Source organism: Gigantopelta aegis, chromosome 5 (assembly GCF_016097555.1).
Source record: "Gigantopelta aegis isolate Gae_Host chromosome 5, Gae_host_genome, whole genome shotgun sequence".
Lineage (NCBI taxonomy): Eukaryota > Metazoa > Mollusca > Gastropoda > Neomphalida > Peltospiridae > Gigantopelta > Gigantopelta aegis.
Genome location: NC_054703.1, coordinates 2,745,799 through 2,767,610, shown reverse-complemented (window position 1 = coordinate 2,767,610; position 21,812 = coordinate 2,745,799). Strand labels below are relative to the sequence as shown.

Sequence of the window (21,812 nt, the reverse complement as noted above, 5' to 3'; positions counted from 1 at the left end):
GTCTTTGTAACAGTCGTGAGTGTGTCAACCCTTAGCCTGACTTCTAACCCTATGGTATTTCTCCCCTATTTCATTAGACTGGTCCCCGTATCTCAATCTTGTCTTTGTAACAGTCGTGAGTGCGTCAACCCTTAGCCTGACTTCTAACCCTATGGTATTTCTCCCCTATTTCATTAGACTGGTCCCCGTATCTCAATCTTGTCTTTGTAACAGTCGTGAGTGTGTCAACCCTTAGCCTGACTTCTAACCCTATGGTATTTCTCCCCTATTTCATTAGACTGATCCTCGTATCTCAATCTTGTCTTTGTAACAGTCGTGAGTGCGTCAACCCTTAGCCTGACTTCTAACCCTATGGTATTTCTCCCCTATTTCATTAGACTGGTCCCCGTATCTCAATCTTGTCTTTGTAACAGTCGTGAGTGCGTCAACCCTTAGCCTGACTTCTAACCCTATGGCATTTCTCCCCTATTTCATTAGACTGATCCTCATACCTCAAACTTGTCTCTGTAACAGTCGTGAGTGCGTCAACCCTTAGCCTGACTTCTAACCCTATGGCATTTCTCCCCTATTTCATTAGACTGGTCCTCATACCTCAAACTTGTCTCTGTAACAGTCGTGAGTGGGTTAACCCTTAGCCTGACCTCTAACCCTATGGCATTTCTCCCTATTTCATTAGACTGGTCCTCATACCTCAAACTTGTCTCTGTAACAGTCGTGAGTGGGTTAACCCATAGCCTGACCTCTAACCCTATGGCATTTCTCCCCTATTTCATTAGACTGGTCATTGGCTCTCCTTAGCTTGACCTCTAAACCTATGGCATTTCTCCTCTATTTCATTAGACAGGTCCTGGTACCTCAAACCTAAAGTGGGGCGACACACGCTGATAGGACAACGCAGTCCTACGAACGTGCCCCTTAGCCTGACCTCTAACCCTATGGCATATTTCATTAGACTGGTCCTAGTACCTCCAACCTGTCTGTAACAGACGTGGGTGGGGGCGAAAACATGTTCCTTAGCCTGACCTCTTAAACATATGGCATTTCGTCATCCTATTTTATAAGACTGATAAGTCTTCAACCTGTCTATGTAGCAGATTCAAGTGTGACGACACATGCTAGTCGGACAGTGTGAGCCTCTTAGCCTGACCTCTAACCCTATGGCATTCTCTCATCCCCCCTACCCCCATTTTGACCAACCTGTCTCTAACCCTATGGCATATTTCATTAGACTGGTCCTCATACCTCAAACCTGTCTCTGTAACAGACGTGGATGGGTCGACACACGCTGGTGGGACAGTGCGGCCCCTCGATGCGCCCTTTCGCTGACGTGTCCGGTGTGCGCGCCTCCACGACCAACATCCCCAGCTCCAACAACACCTCCTTCGGGTCCTTTTCCTCTTCCACCTCATCAGCATCGTTAGAACAGTCTGAAAGATCAAGACAGTTCATTAACACATGGGGTAAGTATTATGTTCCTCTTCCATCTCATCAGCATCATTAGAACAGTCTGAAAGATCAAGACAGTTCATTAACACATGGGGTAAGTATTATGTTCCTCTTCCATCTCATCAGCATCGTTAGAACAGTCTGAAAGATCAAGACAGTTCATTAACACATGGGGTAAGTATTATGTTCCTCTTCCATCTCATCAGCATCGTTAGAACAGTCTGAAAGATCAAGACAGTTCATTAACACATGGGGTAAGTATTATGTTCCTCTTCCATCTCATCAGCATCGTTAGAACAGTCTGAAAGATCAAGACAGTTCATTAACACATGGGGTAAGTATTATGTTCCTCTTCCATCTCATCAGCATCGTTAGAACAGTCTGAAAGATCAAGACAGTTCATTAACACATGGGGTAAGTATTATGTTCCTCTTCCATCTCATCAGCATCGTTATATATATTTTTGTTATTCTATACAACTGAGATTCCAGCAACTCAGCTATCTGGACTGTCTGTCCAGTACAGTAGGTTACTGGTCAGTATGGATATGGAACTCACATATATCGCAATATGCACTTGTAGTAAAGTATTAGGAAAGAACCAAATACCTCACCATATTGCGTTTAACATATGGTAATTTATAAGATGCTAATATAATATATCAACCATGCTGATAAATAAATGGATGAATGGATGGATGGATGTATGGATGGATGGATGGATGGATGGATGGATGGATATGATTGATAGATGTATTGCCCGATAGATGGTTGGATAAACAGATGGATTAATGGATAATGGATGGATGATGGATAGGTGGAAGAGTGGTTTAATGTATGGCTCAATATATAAGGGGACTAAAAGTACTGGTGAGGTACATGATACGCCATTATTTTATTTATTTGTATCACAGAGACCTAATAATAGTATGTGACACACCACCATCCCAAGTTGTTCCTACGTGTGAGGTTTGATGGTCCTGTATGCATCTGTATGCAAGATATGGTCTGGACAAGGATTTACTGTTATCTGCAGTAGACCGTGAAAAGTAGGTCACGGTGACCTAATAATAGTATGCGACACACTGCCGTCCCAAGTTGTTCCTACGTGTGAGGTTTGATGGTCCTGTATGCATCTGTATGCAAGATATGGTCTGGACAAGGATTTACTGTTATCTGCAGTAGACCGTGAAAAGTAGGTCACGGTGAACTAATAATAGTATGCGACACACTGCCGTCCCAAGTTGTTCCTACATTTGAGGTTTGATGATCCTGTATGCATCTGTATGCAAGATATGGTCCTGACAAGAAAAAGTTAATAGGCAGATGGACGGATGGATGGATAACGCCATACTATAATATGACCCATCATAGACGGGCATATAAAAAGGAAAGAGAGAGAGGGATTTTCTAGGGATGGGTGGATAATGGATAGATGAAATGATAAGATCGATAGATTGATTGATGACTGAGACAAAATTAGTCAAAAATATGATCAAAGGATGGATCAAAGGATGGATTAACACATGGCTTAGCTGACTAATTGATTAGGGGAATGGATGGACAGATGGATGGAAAGATGGATGAGATGGATGAATCAATTAATCAACAGACTAATGGATAGATGGACGAGTGTTGAGTGAAAAAAAATATGATATCTGCATGTTGAATAAAAAATACACTATAATTATTGAAGTATAAACTGCCAATTGCGGAAATCAATAATCCATTGAGAAGCTAAGAAGCTATGAGATTTTGAAGCACTCGTATGTATTAAACATGTGGCTTAAACAAACAAGTGAAGCAGAAGAGTGCTATAGCCTGTCGCAGTTTTTCAAGGCCACTCAACAGTTCTCCTGTTACAACTGTGTGTCACATCAGTTCTTGAGTACACACTATAAACACACTGTACAATCCATTCAACACCAGCCTAATAAAATGCATTCTGTGGAGTATGTTCTGCCACATATAATTACTAAACTCTCGCAATAGCCATCTGTTCTTTGGCATCGGTGGTGTCGTGGTTAAGTCATCTGACATAAGGCTGGTACGTACAGGGTTCGCAGCCCAGTACCGGCTCCCACCCTGTTCTCCTGTTACAACTGTGTGTCACATTAGTTCTTGTGTACACACTATAAACACACTGTACAATCCATTGAACATCAGCCAACAAAACAAATAAAATGCATTCTGTGGAGCATGTTCTGCCACATACAATTACTCAACTCTCACAATATCCATCTGTTCTCTGACCTTGGTGGTGTCCTGGTTAAACCATCGGACTACATGCTGGTAGGTACAGGGTTCGCAGCCCGGTACCGGCTCCCAACCTGAGCGAGTTTTAACGACTCAATGGGTAGGTGTAAGACCACTACATCCTCTTCTCTCTCACTAACCACTAACAACTAACAACTAATTCACTGTCCTGGACAAACAGCCCAGCTTGAACCTTAATTGGATATAAGCATGAAAATAAGTTGAAAATATTCATCTGTTCTCCTATGGATGGGATCTAGCTAAGTTGGCAGAAAGTAACGTTTGTCTTGTTTAACAAAACAACTAGAGCACATTGATTTATTAATCATCAACTATTGGATGTCAAATATTTGGTCATTTTGACATACAGGTATAGTCTTAGAGAGGAAACCTACTACATTTTTTCCATTAGTAGCAAGGGATCTTTTATATGCACCATCCCAGACAGGATGGCACATACCACGGCCTTTGATATACCAGTTGTGGTGCAATGGCTTGAACGAGAAATAGGCCAATTAGGAGATAACCATATGGAGTTTTTAGATTTGCGGGTGTTATTGTCTATTTGATCCCGCAAATGTCATTTTTGACCGAAGGCGTTAGCCTGAGGTCAAAAATGAAACATTTGCGGGCATCAAATAGACAATAACACCCGCAAATCTAAAAACTCCATATAGTTATGTCCATTGTAAACTGAATAGTTTTTCTACAGAACTAACTGTATATTTGGCATTTCTTGAAAAAAATACCTGGCTACAATCTAACTGTAGACCCTTGAATCGTCAACTTCGCCTGTTCCAATTGCTAATGACATCACTTTCTAATGACGTCATTAGCTTTCCGGGTGTTATTGTCTATTTGATCCCGGAAAAAGAATGTAATTAACCAATCACAATACAGAACACACGACAGTCAGTTTACAATGGGCCCACCGACGGGGATCGAGCTAACGCTGTACCACTGGGCTACGTCCCGTCATCAAAGAGACTAATTCTTGGCTCCCCCTAGCATCAATATGGCTCCCCCTAGCATCAATATGGCTCCCCTTAGCATCAATATGGCTCCCCATAATCTTTTCTTCTTTTCTAAGTCAGGGGAACAATTATTCAAACCCCTTAAGGGTTTTTTCATGTTGAGATCCGCTTCTCTGGGGTTTATATTCAATCCCAACTAGTTCCCCAAAACAGGTGTATACAAAAACCCATGGTATGTGCTGTCCTGGCAGTGGAAAAGTACATATAAAAGATCCCTTGCTGCCAACAGAAAAATGTAGTGGGTGACTTTTTAAGACATGTCACAGTGTTCGAGATTAAATTTTTTGGCCAGTATCCCAATTGGATACTAACATTTCAAAATCTGGTATCCCACCTGAGAATTTAGTATTATATGACATCCCAGTGGGATACTGGGTTCTTGAAGTCTGGTATCCAAAATTAAATTCTGGTATCCCCGGGATATTGGGATACTGTTAATCTCGAACACTGCTGTCAGAATATCACGTTTGACATCTGACAACTAATGAATAATTATTCTATGTGCTCTAGTGGTGTCATTAAATAAAACAAGCTTTAATTGTCGTCCTGTTACAACGATATGTCATATCGGTTCTTATACATACACCATAAACTCGTTACAACCCATTAAACACCGGCCGAACAAAATGTATTTTCTGTATCATGTTCTGGTCTATAGACTTGTTTAATGTGTTGTAAACAGAACAATCGGGCGTAAATCATAAAACAGTATATTTAAATTACCCCATTCATTCATTGTGAAATCAAATATTTGAAGAGTTCATTTCAAAAAATGCGATATACCCATTTACGTCATATTTCGAAAAGCGTGATTTTGTTGTAACAGTGTATATTACACAAAGAACTGTTTTAAGATTCTGTTTAACTGACATATATACTGATGAAAAGAAATAAAGGACCACATCAAATTGTAGACCAAGTTTAATTCACAACTAGCATAGTAATGTCTGTATTTCATACCAAGCAGTCTTCGAGATTAAATTTTTTGGCCAGTATCCCAGTTGGATACTAACATTTCAAAATCTGGTATCCCACCTAAGAATTTAGTATTTTATGGCATACCGGTGGGATACTGGGTTCCTGAAGTCTGGTATCCAAAATTAAATTCTGGTATCCCTGGGATATCGGGATACCGTTAATCTCGAACACTGCCAAGTTGTAATGTGGATCGAATGTCTGTAGTGTTGAATGTGCTGCCTATATGTTCCCAGTCAACTTCTGACAAATTCAATTGATTTTTTATGCAGTCATTATTTCTTGTTGCTATCTGTGTGATCCTTTATTTCTTTCCATCAGTATAGATCACTTTCTGACAAACTCTATTTGTAGTTAAAAGCCTGTTTTGTTTAACAACACCACTAGAGCACATTGATTTATTATTCATCAGCTATTTTGGTAATTTTGAGAGAGACCGGTCCTTGTACCTCAAACCTGTCTCTTAACAAACATGAGTGGGTTGACATTTAAAGTTTGTTTTGTTTAACGACACTACTAGAGCACACTGATTTACTAATCATCAGCTATTTTGGTAATTTTGAGAGAGACTGGTATTTATACCTCAAACCTGTCTCTTAACATGAGTGGGTTGACATTTAAAGTTTGTTTTGTTTAACGACACTACTAGAGCACATTGATTTACTAATCATCAGCTATTGGACATATAGTCTAAGAGAAAGAAAGAAAGAAATGTTTTATTTAACGACGCACTCAACACATTTTATTTACGGTTATTAGGCGTCAGACATATGGTTACGGACCACACAGATTTTGAGAGGAAACCCGCTGTCACCACTACATGGGCTAGGCCTTTGTTGAAGATCGATCGTAGGCCAACCGTGCATCAGGCAAGCAATATACCACTGGGCCAACATCAGTATACCTTAATTCACTGCTAACTTAATTGTTTTTAAATGAGTGTATATCACATTTTGGAAATGAACACTTTATTTGTTTTTGGCATGAAATAAGTATTTCCCTTAACCCAACCCATCAAGAAGTACATCGAAACATCTTAACTCTTAAGCAAAGCAAAACAAAACAACAACAAAAAAAACCCCAACACATTGATGTAGGAAAATGGGCTATAAAATCAAACATTGGTCAATGAATATAAATGTATCACATGCAGTGACCTGCTTTAATTAAAATCAGACGTCAAATTACCTCACGAAATTACGTAACCTCTTTCATTTTGGACCTACGTGACATTTTCAAATTCAATAGTACCAAATCCACCCCTGCCCACTACCGACCCTGGTCGGGCTGCTGGTGCTCCCTTGCACTTGCCAAACGCAAACGGTCCCCTCGAACACCCACCCACCCAAAACCCTTTCCTATCCTGGACGGAGGAGTCAGCAGACGTTGACACCTGCGCCTATGACAGATGTACACTAAAACCAGCTTGCTCTGAATGTGCACGTAAAACCCTTTGACCTGAACCGATAGGTGCAGAAAGTTTCTCTCTCTCTCTCTCTGTCTCTCTCTCTCTCTCTCTCTCTCTCTCGCTCTCTCTCCGTCTCTCTCTCCGTGTGTGTGTGTGTGTGAATGTATGTGTGTGAATGTATGTGTGTGTGTGTATGTGTGTCTGTGTCTGTGTACTTTAAAATGTGCTGATGTGTTGCTAAACAAACATTCCTTTCCTTTCTAAACAACCCTAGTTTAAAATTTGCCGAGGCCTCATTTTGCAAACATTCCTTTCCTTTCTAAACAGCCATAATTTAAAATGTGCTGAGGAATCATTTTGCAATCGTTCCTTTCCTTTCCAAACAACCCTAGTTTAAAATGTGCTGAGGCATCATTTTGCAAACATTCATTTCTTTTCCAAACAACCAGAGTTTAAAATGTAATGAGGTGTCATGAAAAATTCCTTTCCTTTCCGAACAACCCTAATTTAAAATGTGCTGAGGTGTTGTCAAACAAACATTCCTTTCCTTTCCCATCAAGGAAGAGGAAAGTGAATGAAGGAAGACAGATGGATGGGTGTTATTATATAGACAGGAAGATGTCACAGGAGTGATGGATGGATGGATGAATACACAAAGTCTAGTCTGCTCTCCCAGCAGGCAATATGAACAGCTGTATAAATAACAGATAAAAACACTGTATGCAAACAGTGGTTGTATCCTGTACACTGAATTAGAAAAGGAATAATGAAACCCCTGATGTTTGAGAAAATCTCAGCACATTTCAGATTAGTTTTTTGTATCTCATGCTAGCCTTAAATGATCAACTGCTCAAGTAAGTTGGCTAACTCGCCAATATTAAAGTCGGCACCGACTGTACAGGTTGAAAGTGTGAGCACTCCAACAACTCTTATTTGAAGTCATGTACAATTCGTACCATGGTAGATTTATATGATTGTAAAAAATGAACTGGTACCAACAGTTGTTGCCAGTCAAGAGAGCGTACTATAGTTGTAAGTCAGGGGAAAATACAACACAGCTGTCAAGCTGGCCAACTCAAGTTGTTGTCAGTGCCAATAGTCTGAGGCTAGTGTAAAACATATTGTTGGGTTTTTTTACTCTTGAGAGTGAGAGTGAGAGTGAGAGTGAGAGTGAGAGTGAGAGAGAGAGAGAGAGAGAAAGATTTTGATCCCAGACTGACAGCACATTAGGTGAGCAATCTACCACAAGACTACAAGGCAGCACACACCACAGTCTTTGATATTCCAGCCATGGTGCACTGGCTGGAATGAGAAATAGCCCAATGGGACCACCAAAGAGGATCGATCCTAGAACCGACATCACACCAGGTGAACACTCAACCACAAGACTACAAGGCAGCACACACCATGGCCTTTGATATACCAGTCATGGTGCATTGGCTGGAATGAGAAAATCAGAAATATCTCAATGGGACCACCAAAGAGGATCGATCCTAGAACCGACATCACACCAGGTGGACACTCAACCACAAGACTACATGTACATCCATCTCACCCACCCCCAGTGAGTTAGGAAGTCAAGGTTAAACAGAAACTGTTTTAAGGACAAACCACAAACAACCCCGACCCCGATGGAGCAGTAAACAACCAAACAACAACCATACGATTATATTAATACCACAGAACTACTGAGCGGAGCCGAGCCGAGCTGCCAATGCTATAGGCTTCACAACAACAAACAACACAGGCTCGAGAGACTGGGTCAACGATCGGAAGGTGAGAGGTGAACATTTGCCTCACCTGTGGACACAAGTAACACATCAACACACATAATATGTGGCAAATCCACTGACCAGTTCAACACAGGCCACTGGAGCATTATACTCCAAACGCTGAGCAAGCAAACCAAGCAAAATGTACACAGCTGAATGAGACAGCAAATTATACATTACTTAGTGATGTTAACATATGTTTACATATAGTGATGTTACATATGTTTACATCTAGTGATGTTACATATGTTTACATATAGTGATGTTACATGTGTTTACATATAGTGATATTACATCTGTTTACATATAGTGATGTTAACATGTTTACATATAGTGATGTTACATGTTTACATATAGTGATGTTACTAGTAACTAATTTTATAGATCTTGTAGCAATGAATGAATGAATGAACGTTTAATGACACCCCAGCACGAAAAATACATTGACTATTGGGTGTCAAACTGTGGTACTGGGATCTTGTATCAAATCCACTGACCAGTTCATCACAGGCCATGTACTGGGGCATTATTCGGAAGGCTGAACAAGCAAACCAAGCAAAACATACACAGCTTAATGAGATAGCTAAATATACATTACTTAGTAATGTTAAATAAGTCTGCATATATAGTAAAGCATACAAGGCTTATTGATATTAACTATATTTTATAAATCTTACAGCAAATCCACTGACCACGGGTCACTATCTGGCTCATTGCTGGAAGGCTAAGCAAGCAAAACAAGCAAGACACGGATTAGATAGCAAAATGTACAATACTTAGTGATGTTAACTAATTTTATAGATCTTTCACTAACTTTACATTACTTATCAATATTAAGTAATTTTGCAGGCTTTCTGCCTGAAAATAATTTGAGGGTACATAATTAAAACAAAACAGACCATAATAGCCCCATCTAACAGGCATGACAATGACACTTGATAAAATCAGCTGAAAGCTTTGCGAACTGTGCGCAAAGCGGACAGTACACGGCCAAAGAAACGACCTAAATGGCTTTCATATCCGCGGATCCGCAGAAGATTGTCATGCCTGATCTAAGAGCATGGTTATGGGTTTGAAATATGTCTTGAAAATGGACTCTGCATTTCAAGTGCCTTAATTGACAAATTTTAAACAGCTGTTCTCTTACTATCATCTCTCTAAAAAAAATAAAAATATGCCCATTACTTTGCCGGATTTTAGGGTACCAGTGTTTCTGCCAGAGGGTAAAATGGGTATGGCACCATACCCAAATGTTTTTGCAGATTAAAAAATTTTAAGTTGACCGTTTGACAAAATTAATTACTGTATGATTTTCTTAACCCTAACCCATACTCATTTTCTTTCTGGTTTGTACGCTCATGAAAATGTTGAAAATTATGGATGGCCTCTTAGTGATATTGACTAATATTACATAAAGTATATATAACTTACAGGTATTAATTTTGCATAGAAAAAAAGAAAAAAAGATTAAAGGGACTGTCCTGAGTTTGCAGCCATTGTAAGATAGTTTGCGATAACAGACCCTTGTTGGTAACTACTATTTCATACTAAATACATTTTCTTGTTTAGAATACCAGTGTCCAGTGGCGTAGCGTGGGTTGCCAGCACCCGGGGCAAGGCAAGTATTGCACCCCCTAACCAGTAGGCCGTTAGCATCACCCAATTCCCTTCCACCAGTCCAGAATTTTGTGCCCAGGGCACCACTGCCACTGTCTGTATATCGAATGTATTTGCAGTCATATACTAATGTTTGTAGCACTCAGTTTTTACTCTAATGTGTGATATATATTTTTTCATACATACGAAATTATTGGGAGGTAAAATTCAGTTTTGGATACTACAAGCATAAGGACAAGAACAAACACCTTGTAAATATAGACACTGATATTTTAAATATTTTTTTATATTTAATTTCAGGCCCGTATGCAGGGGTATGTGCGAGGGGTGCATACGCACCCCCCCCATAGTCTGCCGAGGTCCGTCTATGGATGTGTAAATTTTTTTAAATAGTCCAATTTACCTCCCAGAATGCAGGAAAATGCATCTTCTGCATTCTAGATTTAAAAACATTTCGGAGGGAACATGCCCCCGGACTCCCCTAGCAACTCTGGCCCTTTGGGCCGTCGATTACGCATCCCCCATATATATTTCTGTGTATATTACTTCATTAAAAAGTCTATATTGGTCAGAAACATTTTACAATAGTTGTAAACTCAGGACTGTCCCTTTAAGTGGAAGAGAGTTAAAGTTTGACCAGTCTATCAAATGTTTGACGCAGAAGTGAGAAGGAGAAACAAGAACATAATATTAAAAAAAAAAAATTTGTGTAACTATGGTATTTATAAGAACTAAATTCTGAATGAAAAAAAATAATCACATAATCTCATGAACACAAAATATACAATATTAAATATATAAATAGATCTATATATTGTAATACAATGTAGATCTATATAGTAATTTACATATTACACATCATTATCATATCCAGTATATATCACTGTCCTAATAAAATAATGATCTCATGAATACAAAATACACAATATTAGATATATGTAAATATATATATAGTCCTTCCCAGCAATGAACGCCATTTTCTTCCCGACTGTTTTTCAAACTGCACACAAAAATAGTGGGGTTTTTTATTACTAAATTTCTAAAAGACAGCTTTTCTTCATACGTCAAATCAAAGTGAAATTATTTACAAACTTGCTACGTTCATGTATCTGGGAAGGACTATAAAAGTCTAATTTTAATTTACATATATGTCATTATTATGTCGAATGTATCGGCGGTCTAATTTACCAGTTCAGTGTGTAAGATGATGTGATTTCTCTGTTAGATAAACTTGAGTAAATTGTGACTCAGTGTTTCTTTGTTCTTGATGTCTTACACAGACGTAAATTGTAATATTTGTATTTGGTTCATAGTGGTTGTCAGCCAGCGACTCTAATAATAGAGCTGAGATAATCAGGTCAAACAGTAGTGACACATCAGTGTGAAGAAAGCCACACAAACAGAGAGAGAGAGAGAGAGAGAGAGAGAGAGAGAGAGAGAGAGAGAGAGAGAGAGAGAGAGGGAGAGGAGAGAGAGATAAAGAAAGACAGTGTGAGATAGAGAAAGAAAGAGATAAAGAAAGTGTGAGATAGAGAGAGGAGCGAGGGAGAAAGAAAGAGCAAGTGTGTGTGTGTGTCTCTGAGAGAGAAACAAGCAGACAGACAGAGACAGACACAGAGGGTGAGAGAGAGAGAGAGAGAGAGAGAGAGAGAGAAGGGGGGGGGAGAGAGAGAGAGAGGGAGAGAGAGAGATAAAGAAAGACAGTGTGAGATAGAGAAAGAAAGAGATAAAGAAAGTGTGAGATAGAGAGAGGAGCGAGGGAGAAAGAAAGAGCAAGTGTGTGTGTGTGTCTCTGAGAGAGAGAAACAAGCAGACAGACAGAGACAGACACAGAGGGTGAGAGAGAGAGAGAGAGAGAGAGAGAGAGAGAGAGAGAGAGAGAGAGAGAGAGAGAGAGAGAGAGAGAGAGAGAGAGAGGAGAGAGAGAGATAGATAAAGAAAGACAGTGTGAGATAGAGAAAGAAAGAGATAAAGAAAGTGTGAGATAGAGAGAGGAGCAAGGGAGAAAGAAAGAGTAAGTGTGTGTGTGTGTGTGTGACTGAGAGAGAGAAACTAGCAGACAGACAGACAGAGACTGAGAGAAACAGAAATAGAGGGAGGAGAGAGAGAGAGAGAGAGAGAGAGAGAGAGAGAGAGAGAGAGAGAGAGAGAGAGAGAGAGAGAGAGAGAGAGAGAGAGAGAGAGAATGTGTCATCTTTAGAAAACGCTTATTCATGCTGGTATAAATCTGTGTTAATCATGCTGTGAATGACTTGTTTAAAATTCGAGAATACACAATACACGTCATACAAGGTGTGGTGAAAGGAGTCATCTGTGTAAAGCCTTGGAGAAAGAGATTGAGAGAGCGATAGAGAGAAAGAGAGACAAGTGGGGACAGATAAAGAGAAGGGACAGAGAAGAGAAGGGAAAGACAGGAGGGAGGGGAATAGATACAGAACAAACAGACAAAGAAATAAGAGACAAAAGAGGGGGAAAGACATAGTGAGATACACAGAAAGGTGAAAGAGACAGAGTGGGTAATTTTGTTAATGCTTCCATCAGTGAACTGTTCAAGTACGCCTGTCATGGACTTGACCAGGAATCTGTGACACTTTGCTAGAGAACTGTGTCCAGGACAAGACTATACATTCAATATTTAATATCCATCCCATTTATCTTTACATCGTGGAGTGTGGGTAATTTTTTCAATGCTTTCATCAGTGAACTGTTCAAGTACGCCTGTCATGGACTCGACCAGGAACCTGTGACTCTTTGCCAGAGAACTGTGTCTAGGACAACACTATATTTAATATTTAATATCCATCCCATTTATCTTTACATCTCGGGGGGTGGGTGGGTCATTTTTTCAATGCTTCCAGCGGTGAACTGTTCAAGTACGCCTGTCATGGACTCGACCAGGAACCTGTGACACTTTGCCAGAGAACTGTGTCTAGGATGAGACTATATTCAATATTTAATATCCATCCCATTTATCTCTACATCTCGTAAGTCAGAACCAGTCTAGCTGTCTGACACTGATTTATTAATGTCCGTCTCGCCCATTTCTGTTTATGATGGATTCATTTTAGTCATCGCAGACGACATACGCAGGTCTCCTGCTCAACACATATATCTACTCAAACTACAAGCACTCAAATGCATTCCTTCCATTTACAAGACAGCCAATGCGGATAATGAAATCTGTTGATTAACAGAAAATGCATTAAATGAATGAATGAATGTTTAACGACACCCCAACACGAAAAATGCACATCGGCTATTGGGTGTAAAATATTCCTTTTATTTACAAGACAGCCAATGTGGATAATTAATCAAATCTGTTGATTAACAGCAGATTTATCAAAAAGGAAAACACTTGTTATTATTACGTGTGTATATTAATGACCTTTAATTAAACAGTTGTGTTTGTTTTGTTTAACGACACCATTAAAGCACATTGATTTATTAATCATCAACTATTGGATGTCAAACAGAATAGCAACTGGACAGTCATTGGAGTTGTGACAGCAGAAATTTCCCCAACTTTTCTTCTGACCGCGTTGGGGCGAGTTGGTTTTGGGGCGAGTTGACCTGCTCCCATTAAATAGTAATTGTATGTTTATTTCTCGTGGATGTGATTTTTGTTTGTATAGATTGCTGTCAGCTTAGTAACCTTTTTAATTCCTCGTCATACGGTCATAAAAGCACCTGATTCATTCCAAGACCGAACCTTGGTAAAACATTCCAGATGTTTGATTGTGTGGCTCCCGTGACAACATAATAATTATAATTTAATTACAACAGTTTGTAATAAAATTAAAACAAGTTCTGTTTCCTTCTTTTGTGTTGTTACTATTGTTTGTATGATATGATAACATGTTTTTAAAGTGCAATTTAAGTAAGTTCTTTTTTAAAACGAAATTCGGTCGCTGGCCATTCAAAAGTTGTACGGGCAAGTCAAAGTGTTGCTGTGAGTGGCCCGATTGGCCAGTCAAAAACAATCCCATGTGCATACCCTGCCATAACAACCACCAATTACACAATGTGCTGGGGTGTCATTAACAAACATTCCTTTCCTTTATTAACCACCACCAATTACGCAATGTGCTGAGGCGTCATTAAACAAACATTCCTTTCCTTTCTTGACAACCACCAATTACACAATGTGCTGAGGTGTTATTACACAAACATTCCTTTCCTTTCTTAACACCAGTTACACAATGTGTGAGGTGTTATTAAACCAAAATTCCTTTCCTTTTTTAATAACCACCAATTACACGTGCTGGGGTGTCATTAACAAACATTCCTTTCCTTTCTTAACAACTGGACGGTCATTGAAGTCGTGACAGTAGATGTTTCCCCAACTTTCTGCTGGCAGTTAATTGGTAGTTTAAGACTAGCATAACAACCACCAATTACACGTGCTGGGGTGTCATTACACAAACATTCCTTTCCTTTCTTAACAACCACCAGTTACACAATGTGCTGAGGTGTCATTACACAAACATTCCTTTCCTTTCTTAACAACCACCAATTACACAACGTGCTGGGGTGTCATTACACAAGCATTCCTTTCTTTTATAACTACCAATATTACACAATGTGCTGGGGTGTCATTACACAAGCATTCCTTTCTTTTATAACTACCAATATTACACAATGTGCTGAGATGCCATTAAACAAACATTCCTTTCCTTTCGTAACAACCACCAATTACACGTGCTGGGGTGTCATTACACAAGCATTCCTTTCTTTTTTATAACTACCAATATTACACAATGTGCTGAGATGCCATTAAACAAACATTCCTTTCCTTTCGTAACAACCACCAATTACACAATGTGCTGGGGTGCCATTAAACAAACATTCCTTTCCTTTCTTAATGCTAGGTTCAGACTCAAATGTCACAACAAAGTTGGCCAACTCGACCACTGTGTTCTAATTTCCCGACTTACAGGTTATACGACGAGAGTTGTAAGAGCGTAGAAATTTTGACAACTTTCTGCTGGCAATTGATAGTCCAAACCTAGCCATAACAACCACCATATACACAATGTGCTGAGGTGTCATTAAACAAACATTCCTTTCTTCCATTCTTGCTGCCACACACACACACACCCACATTCCTGATCATCCACTGATGTAGAGTGTGGTAATGCTGGCTGGATGTAGGTAGTCTGGAAGAGTGTCAGCCAGGTTGTCAATCTTGACATTATGGAGTTCTATACCACTATTCTAGCATGTCTTTCAAGCCTGTCACTCACGTGTTGTGGGGAGGCACATATGTATTTACCAATGCTTGGGATGAGGAAAGGAAAAGAATGTTTGTGTAACTACACCTCAGCATATTTTAAACTATACTAGTCACAAGTTATGGGCCACATGGATACTGTATATGCCAGAGGCAGCCATGCCAGTGGTATGGAAATGCTCCCATAGTTAATGGATGACGGAATGGCTCACTTGCAGGCATCTGGCTACTTGTCTCATGAATATACCATCATTCAGACATAGCAGTCCAGAATGCTCAGGTTACATTTTGGTGGCATGGTTATCCAAAGCCACATTGCAAAGAAATTTATACCCGCCCAACCATTGGGATTTTTCCATCCAAAACCAATGCCCCCATAATTGGAATACTTAGCAATGGTATGTGCTGTCCTGTCTGTGGGGGAAAATGCATATTTTCTCTAAAGACTGTGTGTCAGAATTACCAAATGTTTGACATCCAATAGCCAACGATGAACATGAATAAATCAATGTGTTCTAGTGGTGTCATTATATAACACAAACTTTTACTTTTTGGTGACACACTAGAAAGGTTCCATCCAATGGTGGGAGTCTCATGTTTGAACAAACATGTTGATTAATTTAAGTGTGGGTTGGGGCCGTTATTGGAATAGGAACCCAGCAAATATCAGTTCTGAACATAACATAAATTTAGCCAAATGTTGCCATATATATATATGTATATATATTACACACACACACACACACACACACACACACACACACACACACACACACACACACATGTACATAACTATGGTTTTTAAATTTTATTACTTGTAAATATACAAAACATTTTACATACATGTATATTTTTTATATTGGGGGGCAACCCATATTGGGGGCCAACACACACTATGTATGTATGTATGTATGTATGTATGTATGTATGTATGTATGTATGCATATGTGCATGCATGTATGTACAATTTTATCAAATTTAATGCAGTAAAAACAAACAAAAAGGTTTTCGATTGGGGGGGGGGGGGGGGGGGGGGCATGGACCATGTGGCCTCACCCTCGCTATGCCTGTTTTCGACAGTTTATTGTAGTCTCTAATAGCTCCATAGAAATGGCTTGTGTACGCTTATTGATTGCTAAATCATAATATTATTGTTGAACTGATTTCAATCTGTATTTTAAGGTGAGACGTAAACAAAAGATGTGTTTGTGTGTCTGTCATAACTACAGCACAATTCCAAATATCTATACACATAATGTCGCACTGTACTGGCCGAGTCACCAGTATGTAAGCCTTAGTGTCTGAAATGAGTCATTAAGTATTCAAAGTACTGTATTGGCCTCTGATGATGTGACCGAATAAAAGAGTCACGGATAATGATATAACTGCACTCACTGGCCTAGGTGGGGTGGGACGTAGCCCAGTGGTAAAGCACTCGCTCGATGCGCAGTCAGTTTGGGATCGATTACCGTCGGTGGGCCCATTGGGCTATTTCTCATTCCAGCCAGTGCTCCACAACTGGTGTAACAAAGGCCATGGTATGTGCTATCCTATCTGTGGGATGGTGCATATAAAAGATCCCTTGCAACTAATGGAAAAATGTAGCGGGTTTCCTCTCTATGACTATATGTCATAATTACCAAATATTTGACATCCAATAGCCGAGGGGGGGGGGGGGGGGGGCAGGTGCGGTATGTAGCCCAGTGGTAGAGCACTCGCTCGATGCGCAGTCGGTTTGGGATCGATTACCGTCGGTGGGCCAATTTGACTATTTCTCACTCTCACTCCAGCCAGTGCTCCACAACTGGTGTACCGAAGGCCATGGTATGTGCTATCCTGTCTGTGGGATGATGCATATAAAAGATCCCTTGCTACTAATAGAAAAATGTAGCGGGTTTCCTTTCTATGACTATATGTCAAAATTACCAAATACAAATAGCGAGAAATGGAACCCATGTGCACGTTACACAAATTTAGACTGGTTTTTTTGTTTTTTTATATTGCGATAACAACTTAAATACGAATACCAGTCAACAAAATACACTCAACGTGTTCGATTGTCATTCTAATATGTTCTTTCATTTACAGAATCAAGATAGATAACTCCTGTGAATTTTCGCAGCTGTGTTTACAAAGATCGGGTGTGTCTCAACTGCAGTCGAGAATGGGAGGGAGTTACGGTTGTACTATACCAAATAAAATCCCATAGGCGACCATGTTAATGTTTGTGCTTAAAAACACTATATGCAATATATCAACCAAACTATGACCCATAAATATCAGTACTACAACCCCTACCTCAAAGTATTAACTGAAGAAAATGGTACCTTTCATGGCTCATTTTCGGTATAACCAGATGTTTTTACAATACCCCTAGTTTTACACAAAATTTGAGTACTTTTTTTTTTTTACAGGTACCCCATACATGTTTCAAGCTAAAGGCTATTTAGCACAGTGGTACTTATATAGATGAAATACAATTGCATTTTTTTTTTTACCCAGATGAAACTATTTTTTTTACAACCAACACACTGACATTTATCACCAATCACAGGACTTGTGGTGTTCACTTCTCTATTAAAAGTTGGGTGCACCTCGAACTTTGACCCAGCCTGAAGTTATTTGGTTTAGTTACAGTACTACCATCAGGTGAATTTCTATTTCAATTGCTAGGTCTATAAAAATGGACTGCTTTTCGCAGGCTGCTATTTCGAGCTCTGCACAATTACTACATACATATATATCTATCTATATATACAGTCCAACCTGTCTATGGCGGCCACTCAAGGGACCACTGAAAAATGGCCGCCATAGGCAGGTGGCCGTCATATAGAGGTAGCATAAGATGTAACATTTAAATACTACTACCACTACCACTACCACTAGTAATACTAATACTAATACTAATAACCAAAACAAACAATGTACCTACACTAATGTTTATTATATAATAAAAACAAAATGTCAAAGAACAAAGAAGTTACTGATCAACATTTAATGTGTATTTTCCTGACACATTACTGGCAATTTGGTTTTCCAATCCTCAACCGCTGTGTCACTTACATAACCTCTCTCGCCACTCAATGTACCTACAACAATATTGTGTCTACGCCTGAATGGTTCAAGCCAGCCATTTGACACTTTGAAATTGTCTACACCTAAATCCACAGCAAATTCTAATGTCTTCTCCTTAATCAACGGACCAGTGACATTTATTCTACGAGCTGTAGCATCATTGAACCATTTCCACGTCAGTATGTTTATATCCTCGTTGCCCGTGACTCTTCTCGGTCTCTTTTTATCAGATGCCTGATTGTTTTCATAATATGCCAACACCTCTGCTTTTTCTCTTCAGAATTCCATCAATTTGAGTTCTACCCACTTTTTTGATTTTTTGTAATAACATCTATCCTCTGTTCCAATGTTAAGTCAACCGGCTTACGAACTTTCGGAGGCATTCTAGAAACTAACGTCGAAAACGACATATGTAGCTATATTTAATAACTTCGAGAGTCGACATGTTTAACTCGTTGTTTTTGGGGACACTCTTTCAGAACAAGTGTGTTCGGTGCGAAAACCGATGTTATTGGATAAGGCTGATTAGGAGTAATAGCACACACCACTAACTTCACTGATCTACCGTTTGCCGCTAAGTACATCTAAGCAAACACTTTCTTTATGTTTTCCGAGCTTTGTTAACTTCAGTATTCAGAAGATTAAGATATTGCTCACATATTAAAACTAACAAAGTTTAATTCACTAAACATCTAAACATCTACCGTACGTGTTTATGCACACCTATATAATAAACATGAAGAAACAAAGTGACCAAAAGAACAAAGAAATCTATCACTAAATTTTGCAGCCAGGTTTCCAATTGTATTTTTTTGGCCGCCATAGACAGGTCCATTTACCTTTTTTGGTTAAAAAAACTGCCCGCTGGCAGCGTTGAACAGGTGGTTGTCATATAGAGGTAAAATATACTGTAAATTGAGTTGGGGGGACCTGGAAGTAGCCGTCATAGACAGGTGGCCATCTTACAGAGGTGGCCGCCAAAGCAGGTTTGACTGTATATATCTACATATACACCACTGAGGTCAGCTGAAAACCACAGCCCAGATTTCTGGGAGGCAGTGACCACTTAATGACCACGATAGCTGACCCATTGATATGATAATAGCCCCACAATCAGCATTTGACCAGCAAGCTGTTCCAGTGTATTAATCCATAATCCTCGTGAACTTTTGGACCCGTGCTTGTTTGTTCCACATTTGTTCCATGCAACCTGTGGACATTATTACATCAAGGATCTGACCATCGCCCCTGATAATAACAGGGCTGGATGCATATGGCTCATGATCAGTCCCAGATCACTTGACCGAGGTATGATGGGCCATGGGATCGATTGTCCTCAATGGATTCAGGTTTTTATACCTCCCTAACCAAAGAAGTTTAAAAAAAACACATTGATTTATTCATCACAGGTTAATGTTTACCATCAAAAGCTTAGTTTTTATTAATATGACATCACTAGAGCACAATGATTTATTTAAATCTGATGTGTAACTATATATATATATATATATATATATATATATTATAAAGCTACATACACACTTTTAGTTCAATATCTTGAGGCATTGGGGGGGGGGGGGGGGGGGGGGGTGGAACATTTGGAACATTTTTTCATCAATAACAAGATATCTTTTATAGTCATTTTCCAACAAAAATGACAGAACATACTAATGTTGTTAGACACCAATTGAGATGAGGGGGGTTCAATCATATAACAGCTTCACCAAGAGAAGGAAAGAAGGAAAGAAGGAAAGAAGGAAATGTTTTATTTAACGACGCACTCAACACATTTTTGTTTACAGTTATATGGCATCAGACATATGGTTAAGGACCACACAGATATTGAGAGAAGAAACCTGCTGTCACCACTTTATGGACTACTCTTTTTTGATTAGCAGCAAGGAAAGAAAAGAAAGAAATGTTTTATTTAACGACGCACTCAACACATTTTATTTACGGTTATATGGCAATCAGACATATGGTTAAGGACCACACAGATTTTGAGAGGAAACCCGCTGTCGCCACTACATGGGCTACTCTTTCCGATTAGCAAGGGATCTTTTATATGCACCATCCCACAGACAGGATAGTACATACCACAGCCATTGATATACCAGTCTTGGTGCACTGGCTGGAACGAGAAATAGCCCAATGGGCCCACCAACGGGGATCATTCCCAGACCTACCGTGCATCGGGTCTTTACCACTGGGCTGCACCTCGCCCCAGGTTCACCAAGAGGGTTTGGTCATATGACAAAAGTACATTAGGCACTAATGCACTACTGACTGAGCCAGACCCTACCCTCCATAAAGTGATTTAATTTACGACACTGTAATTAACCTACAGACAAAAATAAGTGAAAAAGAAAAACAACATCTGTTGAACAACCTGTCAGCAGACTTTAAAGTATATGACTCTTTGTAGCGTGTGGTAAAGCGTTCGCTTGAGGTGTGGTCAGTTTGGGATCAATCCTTGTCAGTGGGCCCATTGCGCTATTTCTTGCTCCAGCCAGTGCACCACGACTGGTACATCAAAGGCTGTGGTATGTGCTATCCTGTCTGTGGGATGGTGCAAATAAAAGATCCCTTGCTGCTAATCAAAAAAGAGTAGCCCATGAAGTGGCGACAGCGGGTTCCTCCCTCAATATCTGTGTTGTCCGTAACCATATGTCTGATGCCATATAACCGTAAATAAAATGTGTTGAGTGTATTGTTAAATAAAACATTTCCTTTGTAGTGTGTAACATATGGTTATTTTGGTGTGGGATGTAGCCCAGTGGTAAAGCACCCGCTTGATATGTGTGGTTGGTCTTGGATCGATCCCTGTTGGTTTGTTAGGCTATATTTCTCATTCTGACCAGTGCACCATGACTGGTATATCAAAGGCCATGGTATGTGCTATCCTGTCTGTGGGAAAGTGCACATAAAACATTTCTTCCTGCTAATGGAAAAATGTAGGTTTCCTCCATAAGACTCTTTCAGTTACCAAATGTTTAACAT

General features: G+C 39.6%; 1 protein-coding gene across 1 annotated transcript in view; it reads right to left on the bottom strand.

Annotated features, from left to right (window-relative positions):
• LOC121373831 (protein FAM214A-like) overlaps positions 1-21,812 on the bottom strand; it is a 69,813-nt gene that overhangs the window by 27,604 nt on the left and 20,397 nt on the right. The window contains exon 2 of the mRNA XM_041500606.1: positions 1,243-1,427. Within this exon, the coding sequence (XP_041356540.1) occupies positions 1,243-1,427 (185 nt within the window). The remainder of the gene's footprint in view (positions 1-1,242; positions 1,428-21,812) is intronic.